At 39.1% G+C, this 22181-nt stretch overlaps 2 protein-coding genes and 1 pseudogene across 3 annotated transcripts; 2 read left to right on the forward strand and 1 right to left on the reverse strand.

The window, feature by feature from the left end:
• The first annotated feature begins 1349 nt into the window (after window positions 1-1349).
• On the forward strand, window positions 1350-18234 carry LOC110053397 (synaptotagmin-6-like). The gene is made up of 8 exons (XM_020759618.2): window positions 1350-1527; window positions 11176-11416; window positions 13493-13784; window positions 14583-14758; window positions 15552-15830; window positions 16074-16235; window positions 16556-16673; window positions 17291-18234. Exons 3-8 carry the CDS (start codon window positions 13532-13534, stop codon window positions 17590-17592), a joined length of 1290 nt encoding a protein of 429 aa, XP_020615277.1. The 5' UTR covers window positions 1350-1527; window positions 11176-11416; window positions 13493-13531; the 3' UTR covers window positions 17593-18234.
• Window positions 2573-8252, forward strand: LOC110053398 (protein STPG3-like). The gene is made up of 7 exons (XM_020759621.2): window positions 2573-3649; window positions 3819-3883; window positions 4971-5117; window positions 5801-5886; window positions 6230-6353; window positions 7126-7254; window positions 7614-8252. Exons 1-7 carry the CDS (start codon window positions 3456-3458, stop codon window positions 7739-7741), a joined length of 873 nt encoding a protein of 290 aa, XP_020615280.1. The 5' UTR covers window positions 2573-3455; the 3' UTR covers window positions 7742-8252.
• On the reverse strand, window positions 18129-21909 carry LOC110053385 (protein SLC31A2-like; annotated as a pseudogene). The gene is made up of 4 exons (XR_016202375.1): window positions 21729-21909; window positions 19947-20022; window positions 19582-19711; window positions 18129-18976 (listed from the first exon to the last, which is right to left on the reverse strand). The product of XR_016202375.1 is annotated as a protein SLC31A2-like (transcript).
• Between the last annotated feature and the right edge of the window lie 272 nt (window positions 21910-22181).

Genomic DNA, 22181 nt, shown 5'->3' on the forward strand with positions numbered 1-22181 from the left:
GCAAGTATAGTCAGCCTTATAGCAGTACTGGTCCAAATTATTTTTTAGCAAGGGGACCGCACTTGTTTTGCCAAAGAATGTTTCTTGTCTTTTGATCTTTCTTTTGATGTTTTGTTTCTTTATTTTGACGTTTCTTGTCTTTTGATATATCTGTTTTAGGTGTAGGTCTTGTGGGGGTATTCCAATACAGAAGTAGCATATTTTGTGTTGCCAGAAATAAAATATGTAAAACAAAACCTTCAAAGGAAAACCTAGCAATGGAACATAACACACCCAAAGAAAATCTGGAATATGTACGGAGAATTCTGTACGGCCAGAACACCCAGAACTGACTGAAAAATATCAAGAACACTTAAGACATATACGTATACACTTAAGACATAGACGTGTTGCTGTCAGCTTTTTTGATCTCGGCCTTGGCTGAAACATTGGCGTGTTAAAAGACATTATAATTATTATTACTCACGTATCGGCGATGTCATAATTTGTGCTTTTAAATTCGTTGACGAACAAGTTAAGCTTTGTTCGTGTGCTTGCCAGGACGTAAATTATTGAAATTATATAGTTACAAATCGGTGTTACCAAACAGAAAAGTAGACTGAAACAGTAATCAGGAAATATTGTGTTAAGAGAATCAATGAATACAGTCTTCTAAAAAATTGCACTTTTCACTGTTTCGTTATCTCGTGCTTCATGAATCCATCATCAATATTATATGTTGCTTCAGTTGTACTTACATGAAATTTATTTTGAATAAAATTCGATCATATTCCACTTCGCAGCACCAGCTTCAAAGTTTGCATAATGTTTGGTGTTCGTAATATAATCGGTATATTTAAATTGTCGTGTCAAATGCAAAATACGTATTTCAAGCGTGAAATAAATCAATATTCTGCGTCAACTTGATCGAGCTTACATAGCATTTTCGGTGGCGACAAGCGACAGCCAGAAATACGTCTGCGTACGGAGGTTCAGTCCCTTACAAGACCTGATGCATTTTAGAAAAAAAGATAAGCGCCAAAAAGTGCATCATCATTACAGTTCCTTCTCACGCATTAACTTATCATAATTTATCCACTGGGAAGCATGATGAACAAAACATGTCGGCCTTGTTACAGTTTTTATGCTTCACTTGTCTTTTAAACAAAAGACCTTACTTTTTCGTGGAAAAAAATAAAGCAACAAGCTCGAAGAAATAAGTGCTTTCCGGTTTCTTGCTGCGAAAGAAGTCTTTCTTTATAAAAATGCAGATACCGTGAAGAGAAACGACTTCGTATTGGCTGCCCAATATAACTGAAGGGAGTATAAAATTCCTTTACGCTTCAGAAGTTTTTTCCTCTAGAGTTTTGCATTTTAAGACAGACGCGCAAAATCTATTGAGTGTGATTCACGGCTTTGCCACGCTTGGCTTCAGGAGCTCGGCGTTGATAGAGACCTGTGTTTTCTTGATTGTGTTGCGGAATACATTTCTTAGTTCAATTTCACCACTGGCCGATATTTAAAGAAGTTAGTTTAACGTCAAAATCGGTAAGGCTGTTTTTATTTAATATCACTTTGTACACATCGAAGAGAGTGCAAAATGTTCGAGAAACCCTTAGATGCTTTTAATTGATAAGGGTGGTTTAGACCTCAACATAGCTGTACACCCATATCTGTAGTACTTTTGGACCTTTTGAAAGCTTTTGACAAATCTTTTCAGTATTAACTTGAAATTGAACTGTTAATGAGGTTCTCGATCGGGAACTTGGGAAATAATTCTTTATTCGACGTAAACAAAACTAAATTTTTTATGACAACTGAGTCGTAAAAAAAGCGCCCCATAAAGTTACTCGCATTAGTCAGTTCACGGGCGTGAAGTAACTTTGTGTGAAGTTTTCTGGTTTCCTGAACAACAGCGGCACATTTCATTTGGACTTGCTTGGAACATACCATTGGCCCGTTAGAACTGACAGAAAAACATATCTTAGCATTATTTTAAAGCCTTTAAAGAGAAAAGAGTTCTAACTCATATTCGTGCAAGGACGCGTGAAATTCTTTGTCCTCTCAAGTGAAACCAACAGTCGTGAGCCAATGCATATCTTTTTTCTACCCGCTTAGACAGACGTCAGTATTCGGTTGTAATACATCCAAACATGATCATAGACCATAAACAGGAAAAATATAGAGTGGAAACTAAACAAATCGAAGTGCGTGCAAAGCTAAGAGAAGTATCGATTATTCAATTGATGTTTGTACCTTTAATACAATTTGCATTCTATTTTCGTTCTACACCGTTAGCTCGATAATATTTTAAATAAATATCAGCCCCGTTTAGCGGAAAGCAAGGACATCTGTTCGATGCCCTGTAGCCGATTTCAGGTCTGCTAAATACAAATAATCGCAAAAGTATTGAGAAAAATGTGGCTTTCCTGAAATAAACAGCACAGCTTATTGTCTAAATGTTTTCGGTTTTTCGACAAATAAACTCAGATGACAACATCTTGGCGTCAAAAGAAACGGTTGATCAAACATGTATACATTGTGAGCTGTCATGTGTAAATTTCAGCTGGATAGATTCCAAGACTCTTTGATCAAGGCCTTTGCGCCAAAAACTAAATTTAAAACACTTATTTTTGATACGATGTTTTAAATGAATCTTGGGCATCTGGTTTAGTCAGGGTTTCCACGATTGAAAAATGTAACTGCTCCCGAGGGAACTGTGCCTACACATGCAATCAGCAGTTTGGCGAGGAACGCTCTTATATTGGGTCTGCTATGAAAATTTGTAAACTAAAAAGCATCTCGAATGTGCCCAAGGCTATCTATCTTCAAAATTTTAACCTCGAATTCGATACACAAGTTTAACGCTACGACGAAGCTCAGTAGAGGGTCTTCTGTTACAGACTTCAGACTAAAAAGTATTCAGGGAGACCACCATTAAATCCGAGAGCATCCGATTGTTTCGGCACTTGTTTCACCCGCCGAGAAAAATTAACGAAAAAACCGAAACGTCACTGAAATCGAGTTCCCAAACGTTTTTTTCGGCGGAGACAAACGACAGCCGGAAATACGTCTTCGTTCGCGGGCTACCGTTATGATTAGAGTCATTTTTAATGGAATGTTCAAAATTACCTTCAAATCAAGGAAAACCTTACAGAAATGGTTAGCTATGTTAGAAGACAATTCAAAAGGTAATAATGAATCGAAAAGAAACACGAAAGGTTAAATTTGTGGAAAAAGAAAGTTATTCCATTTCTTCCGTTCGCCCTTTCATCAGACGTCAGTTCCCATCGGCCATTCCTGATTTTACGCGCTCCGTTGTCACGTGACTTTCCTTGGAGACCTTGACACCGCCGTGTTGATTGTAAGAGACTGTTGTTCTTTTGGACGCGCCGAGACGACATCTTTTTTGGCAATTTCTCCAAACGCCACAGTTTTCCAAAGTGTCTTAATATGCGGAGTGTAGAGGACACTTGATGCCTGCTTTCAATTCCTCGCCAGATGCCGCGAAGCCGGCTGGCAAACTCACGTACACATTCGCGCCTTCTCTGCTGAAAGCGAAATCGCACATTTCTGCGTTGCCAGCGATTCCTCCGCAGGTTGGCACGTTATCAAGGACATATCGATCCAGAGTTCCTGCCAAATTAGCTACAGTTAGCTTGGTTGGACGGTAAGTTCCTGAAGTTTCCTTTGTTTGAGTCTTTTTTAGCTACTTTGTGAAAAAGATCTCAAAACAGCCATGTGCATTAATTAAACTTAAGCTTAATGAATTTTAGTGTTGGATGTTTGATCAGGGTTTGTTAACCGCGGCACAAATTCCCGAAATTTGTCATTTGCAGGAGGGATCAGTCAAAAAATGCCCCAAACGTATTTTTTGAGGAAAAAGAGGATGAAAACTTTGCAAGTAAGACGGAAGTCAAAGTTATGTTTTACATTCTTGGAATAACTTTACTATCTTTCATAATTTATGTAGTTCTAACTTAGCATAAGATATATTCTTTTTTGAGTTTTTAGTCCAATTCATTATAATTTTATTATGCACTAAAACCTATTTTGTGGCAGATAATGTAATGGTAACTAAGATCTCTATATATTTAGAAGTACAGCTGTACTTGACTATGCATACCAGGACAAACAGTTTCTTTCATTAAGTCTAATATACAGATTTAGGCCAGTCTAAAAGAGTAACTCTTGGGCCAGATTGTTTCAGAGCCTGATTATGCTAACCCAGGGTAAGGTAGAAATTTGATTTGAGTTTTGTAACTTTGAGGTGAGGTTTTCTGTATATTGTTTGGCCCTCTGTCTTAAGTTTTATAATCACACTATACACAAAACAAAGCAGCAAAAAACATTTGTATAGAAGAAAAAGTTATAACACGGTCAACTTTTATTCTTGGGTTAGGGTTAACCAGCTTCCGAACAACCCGGCCCTGTTTTCTGCAAGTTAACCTGACATGAGCCCGCGATCCAATTGAAAACCGGTATTTGGTCAGCAATCAACTTTAAAAAACCATGTGACCTCAATGAGCTCTAAACTTGAGCCTGCGATAATGTCACGTGATACTGGTCAGCAGATACGTTGTTTTGACAGGTGTCAATTGATCATAACATGGATGTCCAATATCAGAGAAGTACGGTGTAAACCAAGGCTGTATGTCTCTGTCAAACTATTATTTGGAATATGGCCACCATCTTGCGCAACTCTGTCGCTGTCACCATCGTTGTGCATACGCGCCCACAAACAATACCGGTAGCCTTGATAACCATGAGAAAATTCATTCATGGGTTTTCTTTTCTTTCCCATATGAGTATGGGGCTCCGCTTGGCAACCCTTTGGGCTGCCGGAGCCCCGCTAAAATGAAAGTTACAAAACTGTATGCACAATGTTGTTATCCTGTGTGTTTAATATAGTCTGCACCAAAATTTAACAGCATTTACATGTAAGGTTTGCAAAAATACGTTAACTGGATTTAACTCTGTCTGCATGCTAGGTCTAGAAGAATGTTTACAGTCACGCCCTCCAATGCGGCTAGACTTGACGGGTCCTAAACCTACAACCTATGACCCCCCTACAAGTCTACCTTGGGTAACATCATCACCATCTTATACAATGAGACCCAAGACTCAGCCAGAAAAAGGTAATTATTATATTTCATAACATGTATTTTTTATGGCTTATATGTTTTTACATTTTTTTAAATTTTTGAGTAGTTTTTAAAGGCAATATTTGACAAAGAAGCAAAGGTGGTGCACAAAAAATGTTATCTGTGGATCAAAATTAGAAATTTGTCCAGTGATATGATTTATATGTCATTAACGGCATGTTATCAACTCATCTCTGAAATGCTTTTGTAGTTATTTCTTTGAACTCTGGATAACTATAAAACCTTTTCTTGTGAAATTGTATGAATTCAGCTGTAGATAAAATGAATGTGTGATTAATATTTTATGAAGGGTTTTACATCTGGTCTCACGTAAAGGTCGTAGTATTAATTTGTCCTGTTAAATGTGGTACATGTAGATGTCTTCTACATTTTTCTAGTACTTAGCTAAATTTTCAAATTTCAAATCCTGGAATTACATGCATACAGTGCGAACAATAAATTTTTATGTAAAGTTTCAAAAGATTGTGTGATCTTTTGAAGACAAATGAAGCAAGCAATATTAATATAAATATCAATTTTGAAGATTCTTAACAGACCTACTGGTAGCATACTCCAAAATATAGTGTAGCAACAGTAAAAGAAAAGTTGCAGTCTGAATACTACTGGGTGGCAAAGTTTATTTTATTGTCATGATTTTTTTTTTTTTCTCACAACAGATAAAGGGGGTGATAGAGTAGCATGGACCAAACAGTGGATTGCCAGTCCTGATATCTGGACATACAGGGCAAACTTTGATAGCAGGGTGAGACAAAACACTATATTGTTTGTAATTTTAACAACATGAAACTGGGCTTCAAAGAATTTAAGACCTACCTGTGATTAATTTTTCAACATATCACTAGCAAACAAGAGTAGAGATAAAAAGCACAAATAGGCTCGATTTCCGCCGCTCTTTTGGGTCTGCCAAAACAGCGGCTGGTAATCAAGCTTAGACCATGAATGAATGGTCACGAATAAATATTTGTCACTGATTTTTAATTGCATACTGTGTTTATCTTTCCTGGTGTTCTATCACACAAAATAATAAAGGTGTTTTGCTTCATGGTGTGGCATTGCATTGATAATAGTTTTGTTTTGTATTTCAGTATACCTGGCCATCTCCAGCTCACTACACCTCAAGAACTACTGTTGGTAGCCCCCAGTTTACCTTGCCAGAGTCTCCATCACACACATTTGGCAAGAGGGGAGAATTCTGTATATCCAAGAAAGGTAAATTCACATTTCAGCAATCAGCTAAATATGCATATTGAAGTTAAATTGAGTTATTTTATGGCTCATGTTTGTAGCTGATATCATAAATGCATGCTCTGATTGGCTTAAATTCTAGGGCATTATTCTCCCATAATGCCCACAAGAGATGCAAGCCTGTAAAACCAAAGCAAAAACCATATACTTAAACAACTTATTAACCTCGGACATTCAGTCTTTATGGGAAAATCTCAAACCTCGGCCTTGCCGGATTGATATGAGAAGTTTGCTTGTGGCCACCTATGTATAACACATATAGTCCTTAACAAGTGGTTGCATGTGCAATTCTTAGCGACCAATGTTTCATTCCTGTATGTATGGGCAGGTGATGAGATTAAGGAATTTGTTATTTAAGAGATATGGTTGTGACCTATTGTCACCAATTTATTAAGGTTTAATAGAACGTGTACAAGTACATATATCTGGCAGTTAAAATGGAAACACTCTTTTAAGCTGAGTTAGCTTTGGAATTTGTTCCGGGAAACATCTTGTCAAGCCCCTGACATTGCCATTGCATGTCAATGACACTGACTGATGAAACTAGTCGTGGAATAGTATATTGTATGCTACATATAAACACCAGCAAATTCAACTTTTTCACATTCTTTTTTATTCGAAACAATTTTCACAATTGATATTGCAATAAATTTATAGCTGTACTCAGTATAGAGAATCGAGCCTGGGATCAAAAATGATAATGAGTAGTGATCATGTTTAAATATATTTTGCACAGGTGCAGAGGATGAACCAGCTCCAAACCAATACAATTACAACAAGGCAAAGGAAAAGTGCATGAACAAGTCACCATCATACACAATTCAACAAGGCAGAAGGGGTGGGGCTGTGTTTTGGATGGCAAGAGGTCAGCCTTTACTCTTTCAACTGCTTGTTTGTGAAATATATGTTCATGAGCACAGAAGACTGTAACCTGTATGTTAAGCCCTGTATCTGAAAATGTTGACTGTCTTGTTGAATTGTTGTTTATTTGACTAACAGCTGTCATACATGTAGACTAAATAGTCATTTAGTAGTTTCTTGATTGATAGACAGACAGACTGACTGACTGACTGACTGATTGATTAAATGATTGATTGATTGATTGATTGAAAATGAATACTTGATGCTCTTCGTCTTCTTCATAACATTTTAACCATACTGTATCCTCAAAAACCCAGACTTCCAAATTTAATGTTGACATGTTGTGTTTTGCTTCTTCACCAGAGCCCGTCCCAGGTCCTGGGTCCTACAATCCTCGAGTATATCGCACAAGCAGCAAACGTTGTGCTCCAGCATTCACTATCTCCAGAACACCGAGAGAGATTGGAATCACACAAAACTGTACCTTGTAAAAAGAGGTGTGAGATCAAGTTGACTTGAATCAATCCCAATGGTGGACTCAGTGAAGATGACTTGTTTGACAGCAGCCAACAGATTTGAATGTTGTCCATGGACAAGGAATGTCTTTGATCCAATAGGCATTTGGGCTTGCCTGTTGAAGCGTGATGTGTCACGCAACGTCACATCACAAACAATTGCGTTATGAAGGAGCAAAAAACAGTTGTTTGTATCTTGCAGGACAAACAAGACAGAGTTGTCTTTTTTCCTCCATAATTTTTAGATTTCCAGTATTCCAACAGAGTGGAAGATATGAGCTTGAATTGTAAACAGTGTTTTTCGATTGTTTATACATTTGTGCAATTTGACGTGTGACATTTGAATTTTAAGAGTACTATTTATATGCGGTAACTGAACAAATTATTATGTAATTTTGTAGTTGTATTTCATATTGCGCAGATTTATAGATTTTATATATGCATTGTTTTGAAATAAACGAAATAGCGTCTTGAGTTCCCAATTGCACCCTTTCAGCGCCCATTTATTTCATATTTAGCTTCGTAGAGTAGCGCGTAGTTGTTACAGCTATAACAAAAGCTCATACAGTGCAGCTCAGATATATACGAACTACGCATACGCGTATTATACGAGCGTGTTTTGCGTATACGCGTATGTTAATACGCGCACATATGCGCGTATATACGCGCGTATATGTCTCGTTGTTATGCATTCCCACAAGTTTCTTTATGTGAAGCAGTGTTTGTTAAACAAAGGACATTACATTTCTGGGAATGAAAAAGACTTCAAAGCGAAATTTGCATGTTGTTAAAACGTCCTGCCGATCAATGAAAGCTATCATATTTCGAGTTTTCGATTCACTTCGCAAATTCACCGACAAACTACCGTTTATTAACACTTGCTTGATCTTAAGCTACCAAAATGGGAAGAAAATTGAAACCGTCGCTTGAACTCCCTATTTTAACACGTGAACTTAATGTTTTTACAAGATAAGATCTGTGTTTCGGCACGTGTCGGCAAGTCGTTTGCGAAATGTTTGTCTGAATTAAGCGTTCTGAAGATCCTCGTCGAAAAAATGATATCTCCGGTTATATTTGACACAGGTCATTCATTCAAATGGTAAAATAATCTTTCCTTGACGAAAAAATTGTTTATTAAAGTTTCTATGGTGCGCCGCTCACGTTTAGTTATTTTTTCTTCAAGGAAAAGTTCTGTGTTTCGGCACGCGTCGGCAAGTCGTTTGGAAAGTGTTTATTGTCTGAACCATTCTTAAGATCTTCGTTGAAAAAATGACATCTCCGGTTTTATTTGACACAAATCGTTCATTCAAACGGTAAAATGCTCTTTCTTTAGCTAAATATTAGTTTATCAAAGTTTCTATGGCGCGCTGCTCACGGTTAGTTATTTTTTTCTTCAAGGAAAAGTTCTGTGTTTAAGCATACGTCGGCAAGTCGCTTGCGAGATGGTCATCGTTTGAAGCGTTCCGAAGACCTTGCCGAAAAAATTATATCTCCGGTTATATTTGACACAAATCGTTTATTCAAACGGTAAAATGCTCTTTCTTTAGCCAAATAATTGTTTATCAAAGTTTCACTGGCGCGTCGCTCACGTTTAGTTATTTTTTCTTCGAGGAAAAGTTCTGTGTTTCGGCATGCGTCGGCAAGTCGCTTGCGAGAATGTTTATTGTCTGAAGCGTTCCGAAGACCTTGTCGAGAAAAGAATATCTCCGGTTATATCTGACACAAACCGTTGCAAATGGTAAAATACTCTTTCCACGACGAAAGAATTGTTTACTGAAGTTTCTATGGTGCGCCGCTCACAGTTTGTTATTTTTAATTTTCTTCAAGAAAAAGTTCTGTGTTTCGGCACACGTTTCCAAGTGGCGCGCTTGCTTGGACCGTGTTTACTTTGTGTCGAAAAAAAGTTCATTCGGTTGTGTTTGCTTCATGAAGATGGGACTGTTGAAGCGTGTAGGTTCTATTTGACAAAACCAAAGCGGTAAATTTTTGATTTAACGGCAAAATACTCTCTCTTTTAATTATATTCAGTCAGTTAATTTTCTGTCAAGTGCCCAATTGTAAAATGTTAGTTTCAGCCAACATTTTCCTAGTAACTCTAGTCTGAAGGCATACGCGCGTATACAGTATACGCGTATTCAAAATAAAGAAAACTCTTTCTCGCTCTGTGGCAAGCAGTCAAGCCATTGAAAACAACAATGTCTTGTTAAGAAAAGAAAAAACAATAGGTTAGCTCATACATACTAATCAGGTATACGCGTATATACTGTATACGCGTATGTGCGTATATGCATACGCGTATGTGCGTATACGCGTATTGGGCTGACGCGAATTACGCGTATATTTTGGTTCGGATATATCTGAGCTGCACTGTATTCCGAAGCAGCTAGTAGGGTTTCCCGTAAAAAAAAAAAAAAGTCAAAACACATGAGAGCGTATTATAAAGTGTTTTGATAGAAGCTGACAGTCCCTCAAGCTTTTGATTATCCTGAGAGCAAGCTCTTTAACTCTTGGGGGTAGGGGTGGTGCTTTTTGCCCCCAAGGCAGGTTTTCATAGCTAAAGAATATTGTGGCCTGCGAATTGGAACAACAGAAATAAAAGTAGATACAGTAAGCAGTTGTTCGAAATCGGAAAAAAAAATGTGAAATAGTACTTTGTTGGACAGCCTAAGAAAAGGCCGCTCTAAAATTGGTACAAAACAGCATTTCTAAGGAATAGATATTCACGCTTCTTCCAGAATACCATTAAAAGACAAATTTTATTATGCTCTTTTAGTTTTGGCGTCCCTTGCTGGGAACACTGCAGCGCGATAAACGGTTCAATTTTGTAGAAGTATAAAACTTGTTTTCATTCATCCCGTTTAATTGCTCCCATTTTCCCTTGAAGTTAGATACCCCGGTTCCAGAAGGTTTTCTGTTCACTTCCCCGAAAAATAACCTCGAGAATCATGAAAGCGTCGCTTGTTGTTGAAGTAAGTCACAGTTCACTAAACATAAACAAAGCAATGTGAATGTTAGCTACTGCTGATAAACAAAAAGTCCGTTGATATGTGCCCAGTGACGCGGAAAAACCGCTACTCGAAAATATCAATCCAAAACAACTGTTAAAAAAGTCAACAAACCCTGTAAGCTTTATCAAATTTTGCTTTTCAAGGGCCCAAAAACACCCTTTTCTGAAATATTTTCCCTACAATATTTTTGGCATCCTGTTGTTATCGGAAATTGGCAACGCATGCATTCCCGTTAAATTCGTGACGTGGGCATTTGATACGCCCTGCGAGTCAAAAAGGTCAAGTCAGATTTTCTCTGTTTGTCTGTATGTGAAATAACGCGCTCCAAATTTGAATAGGCGTCTCGTTGAACAGTCATTTACTGTATTTATTCATCTAGGCCAAATCTCTTTTCTGTTATAGGGTAGCAAAGCGGTCACCCAGCGTTTTTTCCACCCAAACCTAAAGCAGTACATACAGCAATATTTGGCCGTGACTATGGGTTGACGGTTTGGAAACATTGTTCGCTCGCAAGGTTGCATGTTTTGAAGACCGTTGGCCGACGCAGCGATCTTACAGGGAAATAAATTTGGCTAACAGTTGCATTTTATACTGGAAGATGACAACTATTGTGGATTGGAAAGGGTTGTGTTTCGTTAGCTAGGTAAGTAAATTTGTGTACTGATAAAAAATTCCGTTGTTGTTCTGATATATAAATGCCAAGTATCGAAATTTTAATGTTTCATTTAGTTCAGCAGTTGAATTATCTTTACTATTAGCTGATGTTTTATATTTTTGGTAGAGACTAGTGAGCGAATTTTAGCGGATTTTAGAAACGACTGGCTGAAAAAATATTTCCAGACTCGATAATTATAATTCCAAGGCTCAGACTTTTTATGGAAAAGCCTAACGGAGGTTGTAGCGTGTTAATAAATTATACTAAAAAAAAAAGATTCAAATTTAAAGGTAAGAGTTTCCAGAGCCTTTTATTGTTTTCTTGAGATATTTGCAGACAGTTACGTTCAAAAAGTTTCACAGAAAACAAATAGATATCCGGAGAACGAGAGTCTAGAGTCTTATGTTGCGGGACTGGGGTCATTAATTAAGTAATTAATGAAAAATTAAAATATTCAAAAATTAGAATTTCTCTTCAATTAATTTTTGTCCTAGTCTGGTTGTTCTTCTATGATGAGTTATAAATAAAAAGTTAAACGACAGCAAAATAGTGATCATTTCATGCGATTTCAGGTACTATCCAGAGAAGCTTGTCGCCTCACGAAGTTCTTTCCATATTTCAGTTAGTCCAGCCCCATATTTGAAATATCCACAAAAATTTGTTCTTCCGCTTTCGGCGCGGCTTCAGTCAGTTCGGACCTGACAACGGTATTGAGGTCACTGATTGCCAAAGAGCCTAAGAGGCAGACGCGGGTTTAGATTTCTCGACCGATTGGAGATTTTCGCATCATAACGTTAGTAAAATAATTTTAAATGTTGAGAATACGTCGGATCTTGTATGAAGTCTAATTATCCTTCCTAACAGTAGGCCAAATTACTTATGATCCGCCCACAAATCATTTGGTGTAAGTCGGCCATGTTGACCTTCACCGACCTTTTTCAAGTCATAAAAAAGATTTTTCGGGAATTTAGCGGATGATGACAAAATTTACTGAACACAAAATACTCGTGCCCTAAAAATACTTTGAAATTTTGAAATTAAATATGCAACAATTGGCCCTGCCCCATTTATGGGACCTTTTATGGTGAAGATTAAGCAGCCTGGGCTTTAACTAGGGACTGTGACTCGTTGTAAAGAAAATCCCGTAAGAGTAAGATGTGCAGAATCGTCGCACGCTGGTCATGGACGAAAAAAATCCTGGCCCATCGTTGTGGAGAGGTGACGCCAAGTGCAGTCAACGACATGTGTCTAGATACTAATGAAGCGAAAATGTTTGACCTCGCCAAGGTGCTTATTTTTTTGTTGTTTTTACAAGGATCACAAAAATGACATGTTATTTTCGAAAATAAATAAATTTTGTAAATAATAAATGGTTAACTCCTCGTCAATAGGTTTTCTTATCGTCTGCCTTCTATATAAAACAGCTGATAAATAAGGGCTCCAATTTGATCGGTCGTTACTCCATTATAAAATTTCGCTACACACGGACAGTACACACACCTCTATACAGCTACCTCATCGAGAGGGAATTTTTCTGATGACTCTTCGCGGCATGATTATAACAACTGTGCAGGAGAAGAGAGATGTGTAAGCTTTGAACGAAATCCATTGTTTTAGAATTTTATGAATGGTGATCGCATTTATCTATCTTTTCTTTCAAGTTTGCCACATAACTTGCATCATCACAGTTTTGTACGCAAGTTTTGCATTTTCGAACATCAAGCTAGCCTGCGAACAGGCTCCCGGCGAGCCCGAAGTCCCGCCCCGATCGCTTCGCTATCGGAATTCTTCAGTTTCGCGCTAGCCGAATTTTTTTCCGTCTTTGCCGGGAGCCTGTTCACAGGCTAACATCAAGCCTGAAAAAAATTCAGTCTTGAACCGATGCAAGCCAACTGGGAGCTCGTATATTTAATATGTACATTTAGATGTGGACTGCGTAGCAGGCGTTCATTCCAAAAAAAAAAAACGAAAGGGGAACAAAACGGCGAGCGAGTGCGGAAAACAATATGAAGATCATATGTCTGAACTGTGGGATAAAGTAAAAATTCTTCTTTCTTTTCACAGATATTACGGGGGAACGTTTGAGAAAGAAAATTGCCAACGATGTCTATAGCATTGTGGATCATAGCGTACACTCTGATTGGTCTGTTGCTGCTTATAACACTTGTGTACGTCGGAGTTCTGTCGTATAAAACTTACGTCATCCGACGGGACAATCGGAAAATGGGTTATAACTACGGTTTTATCATCGGCACGCCTTCGGAAGGGGACAGGCCTGGTTCGGCTAAGGATACGCCACCGAGTCCTAAACGACTGGAAGCCTCGGTTAAACCGCCAACTGTTCCGCCCTACTCTGGTAAGATACTCCAAAAGTGGCAGAATGCAAACAAACAAAATGTCAAACAAACAACAAACTTTAGCTTCTCTCTCTAGTCAGTTCAGTGCTACGGAAAATGAGGTTCAGCCTGAGTACAACTGCCTTATTTCCTATATGACAGGCCGGGACTGATGTATGCGTCAAGTATTTTTAGTGTATCTGATCGGAATGCTGACCGCTGAATCTTTAATTAGCAAGCGCTCGAGTAATAATAGTGAGTGAGGTAGAGGGGTGAGCGAGAGTGAGAACACGCTCACAAGTGCACACAAATCCAGTGCTGGTAGGTTGATGCGTGTTGTTTCTCAAAAAGTCCTTTTTTTTCGGAACAGTAGTTGATGAAACACAAAAATTCTAGGTCATTATTTGGGTTATTGTAAGATTGGGGCAACTGATTTATAGAGACATTATACTGATACATCATAGCTTTAAGAGTGCTTTAATAATGTTAGCCATTTACGGAATTTCCAGACATTTTGAGCAGAGATCAACAGTAAATCCAATTAACAGTTCAAGTCTGTGTGCTCAAGTGTTCGTGCCAAATGGCATGCACATACAGCCATAAGACCTCATTTTGAATTGACGATGCCGTTTCTCCTCCCTAGCCGCCCCTCCCTAGTTATGGCGCGCTGTGCGTGGAGTTGTGAGCCTGTTACACTAGGCAAGTCGATCCGCGTTTCGCTGCGTTTCACAGGCGAAGCACAACGACACTTGAGCCATGGTACAAGGCACAACAATGTCTATAACTGATCACTTGTTGTTTCGCACTTCCTATTTTAGTTGGCGAGGTTCATGAAGTTCATGTCCAGCCTCTTCTAAACAGACGCTCGGTCGTGGACTTTTCACCAGTACCCGGGAGTCCAACCACCCCACTGACTCCCAGGTCACCAAGTACTCCGTCGTTCTTTGATGATTTGGGTAGCCTGGATCCGAGTCTTTATACAACTATTGCTGAGGTGGGTCTAACAGAAATATCTTGATTCCTTGTCACTCGATGAGTGTTTTTCGTCGGAGTTTCGAAAGAATATTTCCCAGACCTTAATTTACTAACTACAGTGCTTCTGCAAAGGTTCCGTCAAAAGTAAGCAACTGTGGAAGATTCTCGTTTAGCTCTGTTATAGGGAAGCAGATAAAGTGATGTTGATAATCCTTCAGAAGAAGAAAAAAAACAGCGCACTGCAGGCCGTTTTTCTTCTTGCGCTGGCTTTTGCGTCACCCTTCGAAAGAAAGCGGGGTTGCGCGAAATGCATATTAATATCCACCAGGGACAAATTTTGAACTTTTCACTAGCAATTTTGAATCCCAGGGGGTCTCCCATATGAAAAGATCGGGCGTGCTCGTCGTCTCACTTAGGGGCATAAATCAAGGATTCTGGCCTCACTTAGGGTGTTGATGACAAAACGCCACTATTTTTAGCTGTCAGAATATCTTTTAGGGTGCACTGGAAGAAATAATCACACAAAAAAACGCACTTATTTCCATATTTAGGCTCAATTTTTCGGGTCTCGTGAGTCCGATCTTCTAATGCGGGATCCTGTCTTAAACAGTGGCTGGTAATCAAGCCTTTTCCGTTTTAAGTGGTATCTTTTAGGGGTCAAACAAAGCTTGAGCCACACCAAGATTGGTCTCCATTTGGGGTTTAATTCAAATTTTCCGACGAGCATCCCCGACATTGTCATATGGGAGTTTCCCCCGGGTACCGAATATTACCTCCTACTGACGTGTTGTTCTGTAATCTCCATTGCACAGGAGGATGAAAATGCTCTCTCTCCGGGTAGTTCTGATGGTGCCTCTTCTTCTCACAATCTTGGCCAGGCTCATTTTATTGTTAAGTTTGATCAGCACCGGTCCGTTCTCACGGTAAGGCTCGTCAAAGCGCTGAATTTGTCACCGCTTGAAAAGGAATGGAGCAAGCCTTGCAACCCTTATGTTATCGTTCAACTGCTTCCTGATTACCGACATCAACTGCAATCTACGGTGCACAAGAAAACTACCAACCCTCGCTTCGATGAGACTTTCGAATTTGAGGTAAGGAAAAATGCACAGCCCTTTGGACGCGTTGCGAGCGTACATATCATTCCCACTTTAGACAATGCGAGAGTGGAAATTCATGAAATAAATTGAGGATGTTGGTAGTGCATGCCTTAAACTTCAAGCCGGTCCACAGGTATGTCACTCCAATGGTGGAACATAAATAATAGGGAATTAAAGTTCACGACATTTTTTACTTAAGGCATAATAGACTAAACTAAGTTCTTTGTCCTTTCATAGTTAACTTACAAGGAGCTTCAGCTTCAGACCTTATGGCTGACGTTCCTGTCATTTGATTCATCGTCACGTCACGATGTGATTGGACAAGTGGTTCTACCGCTGACTGATTTATCGCTATCTCAAGACAATGTGTTTCGTACTGACATCAGACCGAGTCTGAAGGTATGCATGCGTTGATATTTATTACAAGGACATGGTGCATATAGGAATGAAACTCACCACTCTATAATTGAACAAACTCACTTGAAATGCCGTCTGATAATGGTCCCCTTAGTTAGATATATAACGTATCTCTTAACTGAACACGGTAAAGAAATAAATGGCGCCCTCAGCAATTTCTGGATTTTGGTCTCGCCAGCCATAAATCAGTCATTGGCAGAAATTCAGTCCGCCGCTTCGCTTGATCAACGGTGCGAGCGGAGTCGGTCGATTCATTCATAGCAATTTATGAATTGGTTTGTTTTATTTTAATTTTCTGTTAGAAACAAGTTTCTTTAGGAGAACTGATGGTTTCCCTTGGTTACCTCAAGTCCGCGGAGAGACTAACAGTTGTTGTCATCAAGGCCCGCAATCTGCCAGCGGTCAATATTAAAGGATCAGGTTTGCGAAGTTGACGAAGTTGACTTAGTTATTTCCTTTTCATCCTTTTTACTGGGATAAGTATCATATTTTAGCTCTATTTTCTGAAAGACCGAATGTTTTGAAAACAAAACACGAAAGAGTCATATTTAAACATACTAAAGTGCATTTTCCGACAATCAGTCTCTTAAAATTTTCACATGAGTTAAAAATGCGACCACATAAATGGTGGTTTTCTCTAACGCATATGCATCATTATAAACAACATATGCTGATGCAGATAAAAGGTTATAAGTGGCGACTTATGTTGGAAATTTTCCAAGAAAAACTCTGCGCAAGTGATCATCAAATCATTCAGTGTCTATCTACGTTGCTTGATAGTGCTTATGTATATCCGCTAGTGAAAACCAGCCTTTGAATTTCCTACATAGGTTGACCATTCAAAAGTCACATCCTTCTAGATGTTGTTCTTCAGTAGCTTAGTAGCTTTTGTTTCATCCCCACGGTAAATTTCACATCCATGCTTTTTCACTCAAGATAGGAAAGGGTAAACGTAAGCATGTTGCTTTGATGCGCGGCTCCTGTGGCCGGTGGACGCTAACGACTTGAATTTCTTGTTCTTTACTTTTTACTCGTAGATCCATATGTTAAAGTCTATCTACTCGTGGCAGGGAAACGCGTGAAAAAGAAGAAAACTTCCACCAGGAAGGGATCACTAAACCCTGTGTTTAACGAGGCTGTCTCGTTCGACATAGCAATGGACGCCATGAACTCAGTTGACCTACTACTGTCGGTCATGCACGAAAACATGATTATCGGCTGCGTGTCAATTGGCGCGCACGCCACAGGAAAAGAACTTGGTCACTGGCGGGAAGTGCGTACTGCCAACAAACCAGTGGCGCACTGGCACCTGCTGCAAGACCCAAAGAAATTTTATTAAGCAGGATTTAATGGAAACTGCGGTAGCAAATTTCAACGTAGGGCTTTTTCATCTTCGTGCAAGATGGTCATTGAAGAAGAATGAATTGAGAATGAGAATTTAACAGCTTGCCTTTTGTTGTAATTGTGGTGCTAGCGACAAGGCCATCAGCTGCAAGTCTCAGGAACGAGGCGGAATGAGGAGGAAGCTTTTCATATCTCTTCCCCATTCCTCCTCGTTCTACCTGGATGACAAGCTACATGGACTGGTGATTATGTGGTGTATGATGTTACCGGAAATTCCTGTTTGAGTGTATGTCACATGACCCTTGAAACAACGGACGAATTAAGGTTCTTTTTTCAACTGTGGACATCATTTTGCAGAGTTTTGGGGGTTTGCAAAAGAGTTCAGAAAGACAGTTTTGATAAGTGAAATTTGTTTAAAATAGAAGTCTTTTCAGTTTTGTTAATCTTCTTTAAGATATCGTTTACTCTTTTTACATAAATATGTAATACTATAGTTTTTAGAATAGATCTTGTCGTTATGACAATGTAACGTTTTTGATAAACATCGTATGTTTCGCTCTATTTTCAACAGGGACTTTTATAAAAAGAAGTCTCACTGCAAAGGAATGTTTTCAGTAATAAAATAAGAAAGACAAAAGAGACTGTGTTGAATGTTGCAAAAATTAAGCGAAGAACACGAAAGCCTTGAACATTTTGAACGACTATCAGTTGGATTTGACAAAACCCAGAACCTCTGAAACTGTTCTTGTCAGTTAAGCTCACACATGTCCTCAGGGGTAGGGTGCCGGGGAATGTGCCAACTTTTCGCCTCTTCCTATTTGAGATTCCTTCCTATCGCACTGCCATGCTTGAAAGAATCTGAAGGAACAAAGTTAGTTTCCCCGATATGATTCTAACTACGGATCGCGACTCGTAAAGTGGTTGATAAACGTGCACAGAATTATATGAATCGCCTCGCTCTATGCCCGTTCTGCCTGTCAGCAATGTGAACTGATCAAAAAAAATGTTTTCAAAGTAGAGCGATCTCTTTCCATGTCGTTACTTCGCTCATTTCCAGTGTTTTTTCCATCTCTTCCCAGGCGGAATAGAATAGCATAGTTGATTAAGACGGTGAATATCTATGTCGTTGTCCTGGAGTTTGTTTCCCGTTACTTCTGTAATAATTCTTGTTTCTCCGCCCATCCTCTCTTCTTACGTTTTGGTACTCCCTACAACGGTACCATGTGTACAGCGGATTTGATAAAAAATAACCAAAGCCTAATCCAGTGACAATTGACACAAAGAGCCAAATGTTCCACGTGCCAACCACCAACATCAACAGATAACCTGCTATGGCATTCAGAAGATAAGAGCCTGTCCGTAAAACGTGATCTTGTATTCTGAAATAGTAAGACAGCATAGGGTGTTAACGGAGTACTATTACAAGGATTTTTGCTTCATTTCTGTCAAAACCCATGAGTAAATCAGCTCATACACTAGATATTCTTAGCTAAAGCTCTAAGATGTTCATTGAATTGATGGCAAATAAAAGTAAGTTTAGATGACTTTTTCAAGACCGAAGGAGAAAATTGGAAAAAAGGCTGCCCGACGTTTTCATTTTGATACCAAAAACCTCGTTTATGCGTACCTCAGCGGAACACCCTTTTGGAAGCTTCAGTACACTCATGGGATAACTTGTAACAGCATTACACCATTATATGTAGGTTCAATTGATTGAAATAAGTCTCTTGGCTTTTGACTTTTCCTAGTGATGCTCATGTGATGCTAGCCTCCTGAGCCAACAGACAATTTTGGTCTCGTGGCGTGATTCTTTCTTGTGGAGTACGTAATGAGCCATAAGAACGTCTGCATTGGAGGCGTATAAAAGCCTAGTTCAAAGTTTCACAAATTTATTGCCAAAGAATAACGTTTCTCACTGACAAAACAAAAATGTCAACCGGGAGTTTAGCCACGGCAGGACTGTTAAAGCGATACTGGCACAAACCTTTTGGTTGTGGAAGATTTCTGGGTTACAGATCTTTTGGCGGCGGGAAGGTCGAGGTAACTGTGATAAGAAGACATGAACTCGTAAAGGACAGCGAGAGAAAATACCGCAATAAGAGAACCGCTCAAACCTACGAGGATAAAACGGAAGAAGAATTAGAAATCCAGCTGCCTTTAAACTAAAAAAGGGACAAAAAAAACTGGTCAGTTTAAAGTAGTCCCAAGGTGTCTCGGCTGAGGGGAGTCTGGACCCGGCAGTAATCAGTGAGTCGGGTTACCGAGCCATCTCAGGCTCATCTCAGGCTTCGCTCGGTTATCGTAATAAAAACGAGGCTGGTTTTAAGAGCGTTTCCTCTCTGAACGTACCATTTATTGATGTTACCTTCCACTGCCGAATAAGAACTTGCACCTCTTCAACAATGGATATTGTCATGGTCCAGTGCTATGAGAAAGAAATGATTACCAACGCAATTATTGTGTCCTTGGCCTACGACAAGGGGCTATACATCCCAAGCATTGCCTTATTGTTGATGGAGACTCTTTAACTTCAAACCAAGTTGCTCAGCTAAAGGACTTGATGGCAAGATAACGAAAGAACGGCAAACATTTAAAAAGAAAAATAATTTGTAATTTCTACTAATAGGAAATAACCTATGATCCGGCTCTTTATTTTTGTTTAACTTGAGTTTGGTAAGCCGGTCCCCTCATCAGGAAACTCAAAACTAATATAAGACACCATCCTCGTCCAGATAGCGGTTAGATCCTCGTGCCCAGTCCCTTTTTTTACGAGTCGGTTTGACAGTTGTATGCAACATTTCATTCGCATCGATTAGGTCTTCTTTATTTGTCAGTATTTGAATGCACTTTAAACATTGAAAGCTTTTTTCTTACCCACTGGAAAAAAAAACTGCATGCACAAGCTTGAAACCCCAGACGAATAAGCTATTTCAAAATCGGTGCAGTTTACTTGCAAATGATGAAGCTGATCTAATTATTTGCATTTTTAATCTATACAGGAGCTTAAAATTTAAACTTAGTCCTCCTTGCAACTGCAGAAGTTTCGCGGTGAAAAGTTCGTTAACTCATTCCCGTCACATCAAAAAACAGGCAAAATTGTGGTAATTGGTAATTTGTTTGCTTTGCACACTATGCGGATCAATCAAAATTCCGTGCAATTTGGATGAAAGTTTATCTACGCGAATGGAACCTTTCCATAGAGTAGATTTTATCATTTACTCCGTACAATGAACATCTAGAAACATTAATTATGTTGCATTGTAGACTGCAAAACAGTCGTATTTTTTGCGAACGCGAGAGACGGTCAATATTTGAACGAAAGGTCTGAAGCGTAAAAACGGCGAAGGAGAATGGGCAGAGACGCTAAAAAATACGCCCTCGGGCGTGTGAGACTCGCGCGCTTCACACGCGAGGATCGCGCCTTCCGAAAACGTCCGGAAGCGACTGTTTTGCAATCTAGTTGCATTAGTGATTCAGTTAACAAAGTTCTTAAAAGGTCCGATTCACCCCGGCCACTGTCATTGAAATCGTAAAACGTTTAGATCTCGGATACTCTGAAAAAGGTTACGTAACTCCAAAATCTTCTTCAGTTTCACTTCGAGAAGTAGCACGAATCAAACACTGCGCACAAGTCTTGAACTTGTAAGTTGTGGTTATTTGTCTTTCAAATTTAGTAAATATTACAAGTAAACGAACCAAGGATTCAAATAGATGTCAACATCGCTATAGCTAAACTCTTCTGGTTGTAATTCCCAAGAAAGAGAAGAGATTACAGTCCTCGTTCATGTTATATATGTAGGTTATCTCAATGTAGCTCGTTCAAAGTTTAATTTAAATTAGTTTCTCGACGCTCAGATACCGAGGGAGCGAACCATTGTTATGCAGAGCGAACGCTTGCAATTCTCAAGAAGAAACATAGTTAGCGACTCATTAGGAAATAAGATAGAATGCAGAACCTCCCATGAGAAAACCTTTGACGAAAAAAACCTGAGAGGATACAAACATGAACACGCAATTATCAACGCTTGACTCTGAAGATATAAAACTCCTTTTAGCTTTCGTGATCTCCTTCGTGATCATTTTGTATAAACACTAACAGTGAGTTATTTAATCGAATTAAAATTCGCTTACCTTTTTTCAGCAGTTCTAACTTAAAGGTCGGGAAATGTGAGAGTTTTTAGAGCATGGCGTTATGCGAAATTGATCGATTACAGGTCACACTGGCAAGAAGGATTAAATCTGTTTGGGTTGGATAGTCTTTTTGTTTTGGCAAACCGACAACTCTCTTTTGTTCCGTGGAATTTCCGACAGCTTAACATGTTTGTATTAGCTAGTAGCAGGGCCCACGTAGCAAATTTGAGTTGTGGAGGGAGTAGGGGTGGGGAGAGGAAGGAGGGCTTACGCTCCAAAGAAGCTCGAAGAGCAGAACGAGCAAAGTAAGGATAATAATTCCTATGAAGTGGCAAGAAATGCGTTTCAAAATCACTAACCGTCGGCGTCACATGTAATTGCAAACTGGTCAGAACTGATGTTTTTACTGTCCTATTCGCCATCTAATTTGTCAGTATACTATCATGAACATGC

Source organism: Orbicella faveolata, unplaced genomic scaffold, assembly GCF_042242905.1.
Source record: "Orbicella faveolata isolate gen_17 unplaced genomic scaffold, um_ofav_v1 contig_36, whole genome shotgun sequence".
Taxonomy (NCBI): Eukaryota; Metazoa; Cnidaria; class Anthozoa; order Scleractinia; family Merulinidae; genus Orbicella; species Orbicella faveolata.